The sequence below is a fragment of the Ailuropoda melanoleuca genome, chromosome 2 (assembly GCF_002007445.2).
Source record: "Ailuropoda melanoleuca isolate Jingjing chromosome 2, ASM200744v2, whole genome shotgun sequence".
In the NCBI taxonomy this organism is placed as follows: domain Eukaryota; kingdom Metazoa; phylum Chordata; class Mammalia; order Carnivora; family Ursidae; genus Ailuropoda; species Ailuropoda melanoleuca.
This window is the reverse complement of record NC_048219.1, coordinates 10145265-10157868: the sequence shown is the minus strand read 5'-3', so window position 1 is coordinate 10157868 and position 12604 is coordinate 10145265. Positions and strand designations below refer to the sequence as shown.

General features: G+C 60.6%; 1 protein-coding gene across 8 annotated transcripts in view; it reads left to right on the top strand.

Moving 5' to 3' along the window:
• Positions 1–12604, top strand: part of COL16A1 (collagen type XVI alpha 1 chain) — a 50322-nt gene that overhangs the window by 26590 nt on the left and 11128 nt on the right. For 4 of the 8 annotated variants that reach the window (XM_034648264.1, XM_034648254.1, XM_011230734.3 and 1 more), the window contains 14 exons: positions 1854–1970; positions 2054–2095; positions 2187–2273; positions 3058–3102; positions 4032–4076; positions 5823–5876; positions 6472–6525; positions 7128–7181; positions 8948–8992; positions 9109–9162; positions 9479–9514; positions 9870–9932; positions 12167–12238; positions 12429–12482. In XM_034648264.1, coding sequence (XP_034504155.1) covers positions 1854–1970; positions 2054–2095; positions 2187–2273; positions 3058–3102; positions 4032–4076; positions 5823–5876; positions 6472–6525; positions 7128–7181; positions 8948–8992; positions 9109–9162; positions 9479–9514; positions 9870–9932; positions 12167–12238; positions 12429–12482 — 822 coding nt within the window. The remainder of the gene's footprint in view (positions 1–1853; positions 1971–2053; positions 2096–2186; positions 2274–3057; positions 3103–4031; positions 4077–5822; positions 5877–6471; positions 6526–7127; positions 7182–8947; positions 8993–9108; positions 9163–9478; positions 9515–9869; positions 9933–12166; positions 12239–12428; positions 12483–12604) is intronic. The other 4 variants (XM_034648278.1, XM_034648259.1, XM_034648276.1 and 1 more) reach the window with 2 other exon arrangements.

Below are 12604 nucleotides of genomic sequence, written 5' to 3'. Positions count from 1 at the left end.
AGCTGTTTGCGGGGAATGTGCATCCTCCAAGTGGCTATCTCAGAGGGCCTAGCACAGTGCCTGGCGAGTAATGAACCCTCAGTCTTCCTTGCTAAACGTGTATTTGAAGGAATCCTGCCAAGGTACCCCCATGGTGGATGTTGGGGGCAGTTCCTGCCCCAAGGCCTGGCCATAGGAGCCACCAGTGAGGCCCTGTACCAGCCTGGTCACACCAGGGCAGGGTCTAGAGGCTTCTAGAGCAGAGCGGGAGGGTGAGAGTGCACGTGTGGGGTCCTTAGGCACAGAGCCGTGGAGGTTACGTATGTTCTTTGACGGGACTGGGTTGGGGGCCTGGAAGAAGGCTTCAGCTGTCCTCTGGTCAATCCAGAAAGAGTCCAGGGAGGAAACAGGATTTCAGGAGCAGTTCTAGTGGTGCAGGAGAGGGGACATGAGGTCCTGACAGGGTTGGCCCGTGCCAGTGCTATCAATAATGTCAAGACCACACTGAGGGCTCTGGCCTGGTCTGGCCTCCCAAGCCGGGCACCAGGGGTGACATGGGCCTCGCTTGCTCAGTCACCTCTGGAGATAAGATCTGGATTCTCCTCTCCTCCAGCTCAGAATCCTCTGGGGTCCCTCCAGAGTCCCCCCCGTCCTGGTCACCCCCGTCTAGTACCGGCTAGCCAGTGTCCTGGACCTCCCACTTCCCCCATGGGTCCTGGTCAGGCCAGAGTCTGAGGACCACCTGCCCCGCCCCCACTCCGGACAGCAGAGTCTCCAAAAGCAGCTTGCAGTCGGGTTAACCTCCTGACGGCCACTATGGGTTGGATCACAGTGGAGTGTGGCAACGAAACCCCCGTTCTTCTCCCTGAGGCTCCTGGCAAGCCAGGGATCTCCCATGTCTCCTGCCCCTGGGCACGTGATCACATGACCCCAAATGCAGGATTTGGCATGCTTCTGTGTCACATGTCATCTGACGGCCTCTTAACCAAGTGCTCTGTGGAGGACCCCAAACTGGAACTCAGTGTGGTCTGGAGAAGGGGTCAGATGGCACCCCAGAGGAAGCCTGGGCCCGTGGACCAAGTGCCAACTCTAGCCTCAGCAGAGCGGGGTCCAGCACGGGCCCCCACTTGAGACAAGTCACGCTGTGTCTTGGCGCATCGGCTTTCTCATCTCCAGAATGCTTACCAGATTACCTGCCTCATTGCACTGGCAGGAGTGAATGGGACCATGAGCACAGGCCTAGTACGATGGCTAGCATCATGCGTGCTGAGTCAGTGCCAACCACCATCACCAGGCTGGGCAGTGCACAGTGAACGTGGAGCAGGGGCTCCTGCCCAGGGGTCCAGGGACACCCCTCCATGGGTGGACGAACTGGGGAGCCCATGACAGTCAAGATCCGCGGGGGCAGGAGGGCCAGCCCCACCCCAGAGGGTGTCTGCAAAGGGTCTGGCTCCTCCTGCAGCCGCTCCTTTGCTCCCTCGGGCAGAGAAGCTGGTGTTTGGAGCCGGCCTTTGCAGCCCGAATCCTCGTGGCGTGTCCTCACAGTGGGTGCAGGTTGCAGGAACAGCCGGGACAGATGGTCCCTCTGCGGGCCCCTCTACCTCCTCCCACACGCCTGTCTGGAAAGTGGCTCTGGCTTGGCCCCACAGAGCTGCTTCCTGGAGGAGACTCAAAGCCAGTGCTGGGATTGGGTCCTCTGAGGATGGAGCAAAGCTACCGCAGGGATGTGGCTGGGGAGAGAGAGGGTGTGGGCGGGGGCGGGGGAGGACTGCCGGGCGGGGTGCCATGGCTGAGTTCAGGGTAGAGTTCCCCCATTCAGCCCGCCCTGGCCTCCTGGGACCCATGCCCCGCTGCCCTCTCCTTTTTCTTGTCAGAGCATCTGCGGGGACTGCGTCCAGGGGCAGACAGCCCACCCAGTGGCATTCCTGGAAAAAGGAGAGAAGGGAGACAAGGGTATCCCTGGCGTGCCAGGCCTGGACAGCTGTGCCCGGGTAGGAGGCTGGGCTCCGGGGTGGCCTGGTGTGGGGAGAGCGCCCGGCTGCCTCGCCTGACAGCCTCCTGTTGTCCCCCGCAGTGCTTCGCAGAGCGGGAGCGCCCAAGAGCTGAGGAGGCCCGGGTGAGTGTACCCGTGCCTGCTCCTCACCTGTGCCCTGAGTCCCGCAGGGAGGGCCCTGGCTGCTCAGCTCACCATCCCCATCCCACTCCAGGGAGACAACAGCGAGGGGGATCCAGGCTGTGCGGGGAGCCCCGGCCTGCCTGGTCCTCCGGGACTGCCCGGCCAGAGAGGAGAAGAGGTAAGACCAGGACCAGGCCGGTGTCTCCACGCAAGTGGCCCTCAGTTCCTGGGGGAGGCAGTTTCATTCCTGCCAAGTGTCCTCCTGGGCCCTCTGGTGGCTCCCTGTCTCTTGGGAGTCCTTCAGGGGCCTCCCAGTCCCAGATCACCTGGCACCTGTCACGGCTCAGAGTCCCTTGCTCTGTTGGCACACCGGCTGCTCTTGGCTCAGGGGACGCCCTTCCACCCCCGCCAGCCGCTTCCTTTGCCCGCAGCTCTTCTCCGGGGCTCGCTTCTTCGCCCCTTTGCTCAGATATCGCCTTCTCAGGGACACCTTCCCTGCCCTCTCAGAAACTGACCCCCCACACATACACTAACCCTAGAACCCCTAGGCCCTCCATGCAGTGCACGTGTCACCCTCTGAAGACCGTGCATGCCATTCATTTAGGAACATTCCACATGCATCTACTGAGCACCATGGGCCAGCCCCTGTTTTATTTGTCACTGCCCACCTCTTCCCTAGAGCGTCGGTGCCACATGGCAGGGATTTTTATGTTTGGTCTATTTCCGTGTCCCCAGCCCCTGGACTAGTGCCTGGGACATAATAGCTGCTCAATAAATGTTTGTTGGATGATTGAATGAACAGAACGAAAGGTTTGACACCAGCTTAAATGGGCCTGCTTGGCCACCCACCGTGCTCTGCGGACTCAGGTGGTGGGAGGACGAGCTGGGAGGAAGGCTGCAGAGACCCTGGGGCTCCGTGGGGCCTGAGCCTCTCCTTCCATTTCCGTTGGCTTCCTTTGCAGGGTCCGCCTGGCATGAGGGGCTCCCCGGGTCCTCCAGGCCCTATCGTAAGTATCTGCGGTTTCCTGGCCCACTTGAGAAGCTCTCGAAGGGGTCATAATGCCCAGACACCATTCTGCTGCCTTGTATCCAGGAACCTGGGCAGGGCAGAAGGAGGGAAATTCTACCGCCCGCCCCTCACCCTCATCAGAGCGTCTGTGGGGACTGTAGACTCCCGCCACCCAAACCCCTCTAACTGGCCTGCTCCGTCCCGCTCTGCCTGTGGTTCCCGCTTCGGGGAGGCCCTCAGGGGCACACCCTTGTCTCCTGCTCCCCATCCCTACAGTGTCCTGGACAGTGGACCCAGGCTTCCCTGGCGGGAGAGCCTGAGCTTCTGGCTCATGGTCTCGGCTGCCAGGAAAGTGTGTGGCAGCCAGACCAGACCTCTTCATGCCTCCATGCCACCAGTCGCTACGGGGGCCAGGGGCTAAGACGGAACAGCCCTGCGTCGCTCTGTAGGGCCATCTCTAGGACAGGTCTACAAAGGCCAGGCCAGCGATGTCTCCCCTGGAGTCCTCCATGGTGTTGCCATGGCGGGAAACTAGAAGTGCCCAGGAAAGACTGGAAGAACTGAAAATGCTTTCTTTGGAGAACAAGTGGCTGGTGGGAGCCACCTTAGAAGCAGGGAGCCACCCAGCTGGGGACATCTGGAGGTCAGGTGGCAGGCACGATGGGCTTGCACTCCAGCAAGGGTGTCCAGCTGGACTTGGGAGGCCTCGGCCAGGGCCGTATGACTCTGGGGGCTGTTTCTCATCTCTGCTGATGGCGGAGCCATTCTTCCTAGAGCCAAGGGGGAGGAGCGGGTGTCTTCAATGAGTCTCTTTTCCAGCTGCCTTGGAAATATTCCTGTGACCTCCTCTCCCCATGACCCCGTGCCCCAGACGATGCCCAGGGTTACTGTGCCTATGAGTTGTGACCTGCCTGTTTCTCCCACCAGGGCCCCCCAGGTTTTCCTGGTGCTGTTGGCTCCCCCGGATTGCCTGTAAGAACCTAGCGCTGCTTGACCTCCCCTTCCCCCCCGCCAGCCAGGTCTCTGTGGTGTTTGCTTGTCTCCCTTCCTGTGGAGCCCTCGCCCCTACCGCCTCCATGTTTGTCTTTGTCCCCCTGCAGGCACATAACGACACGGGTTCTCTGCGGTCCCAGCGGCTTGGACATCTTCCCAAGTCTCCGACTTCTTTCCCTTTTCCCTTCTCCCTCTGCTCCTGCTTCTTTCATCTTCTCTCTTCCCCCCTCCCCCACCTACAATCTCCTTTTTCTCTCCCCCAATCCCACATCACTCCTCCCCACCCAACCCCCAGGCCTCGGAGCTGTTTTCCCTTCTTCTTTGAAGCTGGTGCCTCTAGGGGCCTCTTGATTCCTCCCTTCTCACTTCTGCCTCCTGCTTCTCCCACCTTCGCTATTGACTGAAGATTTGCTGGAAGTAGTTCTTGGGGCCCTGCCAGGCACCTGGCACAGAGCCGGGCAGAGATGCCAAGGCTTCAGGGCCCCACATTGCAGGCTGGCACAGGTGGCTGGCCCGCTGCTTGGCAGGGCCGTACCGAGCCACCCCGCGGATCCGAAGGGACCCGTGCTTGCGCCTTTCCCATCGTCCTAGAGGAACCTCCCAGCTTCCTCCTCTGCCTCTCCTCTTCCTCGGCTCCAGGCCCCGTCTGCTGGCCCAAGGCTGTGTGATGCCAGCCGGTTGGGTGTCCGGGTGTCGTGGGGCCTGGCGCCTCCGTGCCCGGCGCCGCTGCCTGCTCCTCCCACCAGGTGTCGTTACCTGCTCTGCCTTCGTCATCGTCACAAGTGTGTTTAAATCATCCCCATCCTCACTGTTGCTCCCTCCCGGGTCACGGAAACTAACCGCCTGTTTGTCAGATCTGGTGTTCCTGGGGCCTGGCTCCACTCCTCCCAGGCCTGGCGATGGAGGCTCAGGGAGCAGGGCCCCTCCTTGTCACCGCTCCATCTGTCCCCACGTCCTCATCCTGGCCGGACCTTGTCTGTTTCTGCTTGCTTGGGTGAAGGGGCCATCTGTCCGTCTAGCCATCTGTCTTGTGTTGTGGAAAGGTTTGGGCACCATCTCTTGAGGGCATGAGGGAGAAGGGGCGGACGCAGCCCCCTTAATGCTGCGGCGAATCCACGAAGGTCGGGGTGGGGGCTCTGGCTTCCATTGAAAGTGATCTCCCTTTCCACCCTAAAAAGTGACAGGGACGGCTCTGGAGGGAGCAGTCTGCTCTGGGGGCCTGCCCGTGTCTCTCCCCTGCATCCCTAAAAGGAGGTGATTTGTGGTGGGGGGGGCAGGTAAGTGTTGGCTATCCAGTGATACATTTTGGTCAAGCAGCATCACTGTAGGGGTACCTCTCCTCACGGTTGCCTCTGAGGGGCGCACACATGTGTCAGCCTCCTGAAGGTACAGCCCCGCCACTTCCCGAAGTAGGGCACACCAGTGACAGTCACCGGCCCAAGAGGCACCCTCTGAGGGTCACCTCCCTGGGGGGGGCACATCTCTGGAGTTACCTGTCTTGGGGCTATGCGCTTGAGAGGCACCCCTATGTGGGAGTCTACATGTCTCACATTTATCCTTCTGGGGTACACCCATGGTCACCTCGCTGGGGACCCTAAGGGGGGGCGTCAGTGACGCCCAGCTCTGCCTGGACTGGGGACAGAAGGCTTCAGGGCAGGCAAAAGGAGCTGGGGGCTGGGCGGGGACAGCCTTCCCCCGCAGGTTCTTATGATTTTTCTCTCCAAGGGTCTTCAAGGAGAGCGAGGCCTCAGGGGCCCGACAGGAGAGAAGGGGGAACTGGTAAGAGGGGGCCGGCAGGGGAAGGCGATGGGTGAGCAGCCCTGGGGAGGCAGAGGTGGGGCCCCCCGGGGATAGCTGCCGAGTGGGGGACGGGCGGTGGACTCCTTTTGAAACTCGCTGTCCCTGATCCCTCAGATTGGGGGTCTTTGCACCCCCTTGGGATCAAAGGAGGCTGATCTCCTTGTGCCCTGACCCTCTGGACAGAGCAAACAGCCCTGCCCCCAGCTTCCAGCAGCATCCTGGGGGCTCTTCTCCCTCACTCCTCCTGCAGTGGCCTTCAGTTACCCCTTCCACGCCCCACTTCTCTTGCTCTCAAACTCATCCTCCTCCCAGCTCTGGGCCATTTCCTCTGGCTCAGCTCCCAGGTCCTGGCTGGGCTGGCACTTGTCACCCAGCCCCAGGCTTGTGATGGTGGTCTCAGCCAGAGGGACCTGGGCCTTTGGGAGCCGGCCCAAGGTGGTGGCTGTCCTGGGATGGGCGTGCGTCTGCTCAGTGGGCAGCTCAGGCATCCTAGCTACAGCTACTCTTTTTGCCCAGGGAGGGGGGAAACAGAAATGTTGGGGGCCTGGTCCATAATGTTTACCTTTCTTTGTAGGGTCCTCCAGGGCAGCCTGGCTACCCAGGTGCCATGGGCCCCCCAGGACTGCCTGTGAGTAAGGGGAAGCTGGCTCTGGGGGTAGCAGAGCCTGGGGGTGGTGGTGAGGGTGGGGCCAGGCTGGCGCATCCCCCAGCAGTCTCCCTCCCTTCCAAGCATTTCAGCCTGTGCCTCTGCCAGGCCATCCATCTGTCTGTCCATCCATCCATGCAGGTCTCCCCAAAACCCCTGTGGTAGTGCAGCGTGGCCCTGTCACTCCACTTGGGAGGTTGACTGCAGCCACTGCACACAGAGGCCCAGACTCTCCGAGCACCCAGACCCCAGGACTGAGCTCTGCCTCCTGGAGGGTAGGGCAGGAGAGGTGGGGAGACCACCCAGACCCCAGGACTGAGCTCTGCCTCCTGGAGGGTAGGACAGGAGAGGTGGGGAGACCCGGGGAAGCCTACCCTGGGCAGGAGGCTGCTGGGTGGGCGTGTCCCCGCTTTCCACTGAGGCCACAGCCGTGGGTGGGGAGCAGTCCCCGTCCTCCTCCCCCAGTCGTCGTCCTCGGTGCCGTCTGCCTGTCAGTGCCAGCCTGTGCCAGCTGCAGTCCCCACCCCTCGTATTAGCGCCATGAGGGCGGGCCACGGGGCTAATTCAGCTCTCTCTCTGCTCAGGGCATCAAGGGGGAGCGGGGCTACGTTGGGCCCCCAGGAGAGAAGGGAGAATCGGTGAGTCGCAGCTCAGAGTGGGGGGGGGCAGGAGGAAGAGCTCCAGACGGAGCAGTCCCTGCCCCTCCTCCACTGCCCCCCCCCCCCCCCCCNTTCCCAGCAGCCTTCGAAGGGAGAGACCTGCCCCCTGCTTCCCTGCCCCCTGAGTCACTCCAGCTGCGGCGCTGGCCAGTAGGAAGCTGCTTGCTGCGGAGGGGAGACTGGAGGAAGGATCCCAGAGGGTTTTGTGGAGATGGGCCAGCCAGGGCCGCCAAGGGGCAAGGGGCCTGGCAGGAGAGCCTCCTCCTTCCCTGCAAAGCCGGGCGGGGGCGGGGCAGTCCAGGGACCCTCGACCCAGCGTGGAGCCTGGCCCCCCAAACCCAGAGCCACCCTTCCAGGCTGGGTGAGCACAGGGCCGGGGCTGTTCTCGGGTGTGGACATCCCATCCGTGAGGTTATCCCTGAGGCTTGGGAAGTGACATGGCTCACCCAGTATGCTGCCCCCCCGTGAGTAAGTGAGTGAGTTAGGGCAGAACCTGGACTCGCACCCACGTCCGGCTGAGACCAACCTGCCAAACCTTAGTCCTACCTTCCCCTCACAAGTCGGTGAGGCCCGGGTGCGATGTAGCAGGCCCCGTGCTCATTTACTTAATAACAGACACTCCTCCGGGGCCTTTTGGGTGCCAGGCTGTCCTGGGGGTGCCGCAGTGAGTAAAACAGGCACTTGTGCCCCTTGACATCAGGAGCCCACATTCCAGTGAGGGAGGCACATAACAGATGAATAAGCCAATACATATAAATGATGAGAAAGCAATGGAGAAAAGAGCAGGTTAAGGGGCTGGCTGGTGAACAGCATGCTATTAGGCAGAGGATCAAGAGGCCTTTCTGTGAAGGTGCTGTTTGAGCTGAGCCTGGAATAGAGTGGGGACCGGGGGAGGGCACATGCTTATCTATCCTGGGGAATCCTGAAGGGGGAGGCCATGGGTGGGGGCACTTCAGGAAGAGATTGGAGCCATCTAATCCCTTGGCAAGGTTTTAAGAGCCCCAGAAAGGATAGAGGAACAGTAAGCATTCTAGGGAGAGAGGACAGCTGTGCAAAGGCCCAGGGGTACAAATGTAGAAAGTATGTTCAGAGAATAGCCGTCTGACCAAGCAAGGCAGAAGATAAGACAGGGTGGGGCGCCTGGGTGGCACAGCGGTTAAGCGTCTGCCTTCGGCTCAGGGCGTGATCCCGGCGTTGTGGGATCGAGCCCCACATCAGGCTCTTCCGCTATGAGCCTGCTTCTTCCTCTCCCACTCCCCCTGCTTGTGTTCCTTCTCTCGCTGGCTGTCTCTATCTCTGTCAAATAAATAAAATCTTAAAAAAAAAAAAAAAGAAGATAAGACAGAGCGAGGGAANATGAAGCACGAAAGGGTGAGTGGTACCAGATCACAGGATGCCTCAAAACTCAGCACTGGTGGAAAATATGTACCTCATTCAGTTGCACCAGAGGGGAGCCATGGAAGGCTTTGGAGCAAGAATGTTATAATCAGAGCTCTGTTGGAGAAGAAGAGATGGCAGCCAGCTGCTGGCTGGATTGAAGTGAGCCAGGAGGTGGCAGGACTAGTTAAGAGGCTGGTTCAATAGCTCAGGCAAGAGAAGGGAAGCTGGAGCAAACCAGGGGGAGGAGTCCTGCCGGCCTAGAGCAGCCTCCCACCATGTCCGTCCCCGTCTACTCTCTGCCCCTGTCCCCTGATCTCCCGCCTCCCCCAGTCAGAGTGACTGATTCTGCTCCTTCGTGTCCCCAGGGCCCACCAGGATCTGAAGGCCTCCCAGGTCCCGCAGGCCCAGCGGTGAGTGAAGGAGGAGACAGGGGACTGTGGACATGGGGACTCCTGGTCCGGGCCCAGCCCTGGGGTCTAAGGGAAGAAAGACTGGGTTCCAGCTGCCTTGTTCTCTGTGGTGACAGGGTCCCCGAGGAGAGCGAGGCCCCCAAGGGAACTCAGGAGAGAAGGGCGACCAGGTGAGTGACCATGGGACCTGGCTGGCTGTCCTGACCGTGGGGGAGAGCTGGAAGGGGGGTGGGCACAGGGAAGGGGCTGGGTCTTCTCTCTGGTGGTCTCCCATGTGGAGGGGTGACCAGCTCTAGCCTCCAGCCTTCACCCATCCTTGTAACCTCCTACGTCGTGACTAGAGCTGCACCTGCTGGTTATCTTGGGCAGAGTGGAGGACAAGGCCCCATGGCTCGAGGCAGCCTCACCCTGTCACTCTTTCCATCCGGGCTGCCAGGATGGAGAGAGAGGGCGGCACAGCACACTGTCCCTTGCTTCTTCCCCTAGGGATTTCAAGGCCAGCCAGGCTTTCCCGGCCCACCGGTGAGTGAAGACACAAAGCCAGCCCTGTCTATGTGGTCTTATTTGGGAGGGGCGGACCTGACTTGACCAGGCCAGGCTGGGCTAGGATGGGCCTGGGGAGGGGAGGGAAGAGGCATGGGAGGAACAGCCTGGGTGGCCAGGCCTGATTCCAGGAGCCAGGACCTGGAGGGCAGAGCCTCCTGGGTGGGCCCCAGCGCCGCAGGCCAGCCAGCAGTAATGCTCCTAGGTGGTGTTTCTAGGAAGTCAAAATGCATCAAAATGCATCGTATTAGTGAAGCAGACCCAGGAGGAAGAAGGAAAGGGAGCACCCCCTCCAGCTCCACTCTCATTCTGGTCTGCTCCATTGTTGACGTAGGGTCCCCCTGGATTCCCAGGCAAAGCAGGAGCACCCGGCCCACCTGGACCCCAAGCAGAGAAGGTGAGTGGGACCCCAAGTGGGCCACAGCCACAGATCTGAGCCATGCAGCTCCCATACCCCATTCCACCCCGACTGTCAGCCTTTGGAAATTCAAGAACTGGCTCGGTTATGTCAACGGTGGGGAAAGAGACCTCCAGCCTAGACTCAGAAAGTGCCACAGGGCCACAGACCCGTGGCCCCAGGAGGGCAGCTGGGCCCAGGATGCCTGCCTTGCTGCCCAGTGCCTGCCTGCTGGGAGCTGCGGGTGGGCAGGAGACAGAGGGCTGTGTGAGAGGTGGTGACTGGAGCGCAGTGGGCTGGCTTCATCTCCAGGGGGATGGGGGGATGGGAGGGGGAGGAGCTGAGGGGAGGAGGGAAGCACATCCAGACTGCAAACCCCAGAGTCCTGAAGCCAGAGCAGCTCTGGCCGTTCACCTTCCGGGTCTGACAACAGCAGGAACGGAACACACGCAGATTGCCCTCAAGGGTCCAGAGAGGCAGACATGGCCTGCCAGCTGGTGACAAGGATCTGAAGGAGCGGCAGCCTGGGGGGTGCCCACACTGGCTGCCCCTGGGCTTGACTGGATAGTTTGGAGACTAGCTCTGCCTTGGTCTGGGGGCTGACATCCCTGTCTCAGCCCAACCTCTGGGCTCCCTGGAGGTGATGGTTGGGTAGAATAATGAGGCCCCAAATTGACTTCTAAGCTTGGGGTGAGGGCCTTATGACCCACAGGGAGAGGCAGCTAGCCTGCAACCTTTGGGGGGAGCCTCTTTCCTCTGAAAACAGACATAGCACAACTGTCAGAGCTAGAAGGGCCACCTTGGTCTAACTTCTCACTGTCCAGGTGAGGCAATGAGGCCCAGAGAGGCTGAGGGCATCCCAGGGGCAAACAGCAAAATAGCAACAGAGCTGAGACTTCTTCCGAGCCCAGGACAGCCCCTGGGTGCCTCACTGCCAGAGCCCGCTGGCTGCGTACCCCAGTGCTGCCTGCTCTCCTTAGGCTGGTCACTGCCGAGAATCCCAAACCTCTGGCCAGGGGTTCTCCATCTGCGTTCCCTGTGGGACTGACATTTTCTGGGGCTGTGCTGGCCCCTCCTGGTAGCTGGTGGCACTGCAATGCCACCCCGAGCTCTCCTCCCACCCCCCATGGTGGGGGGTCTCTAGCGGGATCATTTCCCCCTTGGCTGCAGAACAGCCACTCTCTTTCCACTAGGCTATGCGACAGCCCGCCACACCAAGCTGCCCCCTTGCTTCTCTGGTCAATATTCTAGTTCACGCCTTGATTCTCATCCTTCCCCTGCTTTGAACACTCAGTGGCTCCCCAGTGCCTGTAACAGTGGTTCCCAGACTTTATTTTGACGTCCCTGAGCCCTTTCATCACACAGAAGCTCACGTGAACCCTCCGTGAATAAAACAGACGTGAGTGGAGCAGCTCTGGCTAAGGCAGGGGCAGGGGTCTTGGGTCCCACCCTCTGGGCTCCCACATCATGCGCCCATCTCTGACACACCTCCAGGAACCCCCAGGACTCTGAGAAGTACAGTTTGAAAAGCACTGGTCTGTGAGATAGACTCTAGCCCAGTGGTCAGGCCCTCTCCCGTCAGGCTCTCCCTTCCTCTAGCCTTGCCTCGCACCCCCTCCCCACACGGGCTCCCCAGGCACCCTGGCTCGGCCAGGCACAGGACCACTTCCAAATCTTTCTCCTTCTCTGACGTTCTCTCTGGCATGCCCCCTTCTGCTTCCCCACTTGTCCGCATCCCAGCTGTCCATCAGAGTCTAGCATCTGGTGAGGCTTCTGTGACGCTTCCCCTGAGCCCTGGCCAGAGTGAGCCACTCCCTCTTCCACACGGGACTGTGAGCTTCTCGAGGACAGGGGCACCCTCTTTTCATCTGGAAGGATCGGCAGCTGTATAGTGCTTGGCACTTTGCTGGGACCGATGTGAACTGAACGTATGCCTTTACTTGGCACACGTCACTGAGCACCCACTGTGCCGGTCCCTGGGTCAACCCTGAAGAAGATGCTAGACCGAATAGGCTCTGTCCCCTCCTCACAGAACAGTGTGGAAAGGGGGATGCTTTGTAGACGAAGACAGATCCTCTTGGGGGAGTGGTGTGGAATATATCCAGTTAGGCCAGAGCAGACCTGGGGCTGGAAACCAGCTGCCCTGACTTTCCAGTAATCATCAGAACCCAGCGCCTCGTCCCAGGGCGGGGCAAGGCCCGGCTGACTTTGTTGCGGGGATGGGCTCTTTCCAGGGCAGCGAAGGGATTCGAGGCCCACCAGGCATGCCTGGTGCCGCTGGGCCACCAGGATCTCCTGGGATTCAGGTGAGTGTGTGTGCTCTTAGCCTGACGGGTATGTGCTGTGTGCACGTGTCTACATGTGGGCACGTGTGTGGGTTTAGTTGGGGTGGGAGTTGGGTGAGGGGTGGGCAGGGTGGGGGGCTTGGGTCAGGTCTCTCACTTCCTAGGGCTCCAGCCTAGGTGTATGCAGATAATGCCATTTTCCTGTTTCTAGGGCCCTGCTGGCCTGGATGGTCTGGATGGGAAGGACGGCAAGCCTGGCTTGAGGGTGAGATGATGGGCACCCCTTTCCTTCTTCCTCCTCCAAGAGCCAAAGTCAACGAAAGCCCAGTGAAGGAAACCAAACCCCCCACGCCTCTGCCTTCCCTCCACCCACTTCTCGCCACACCC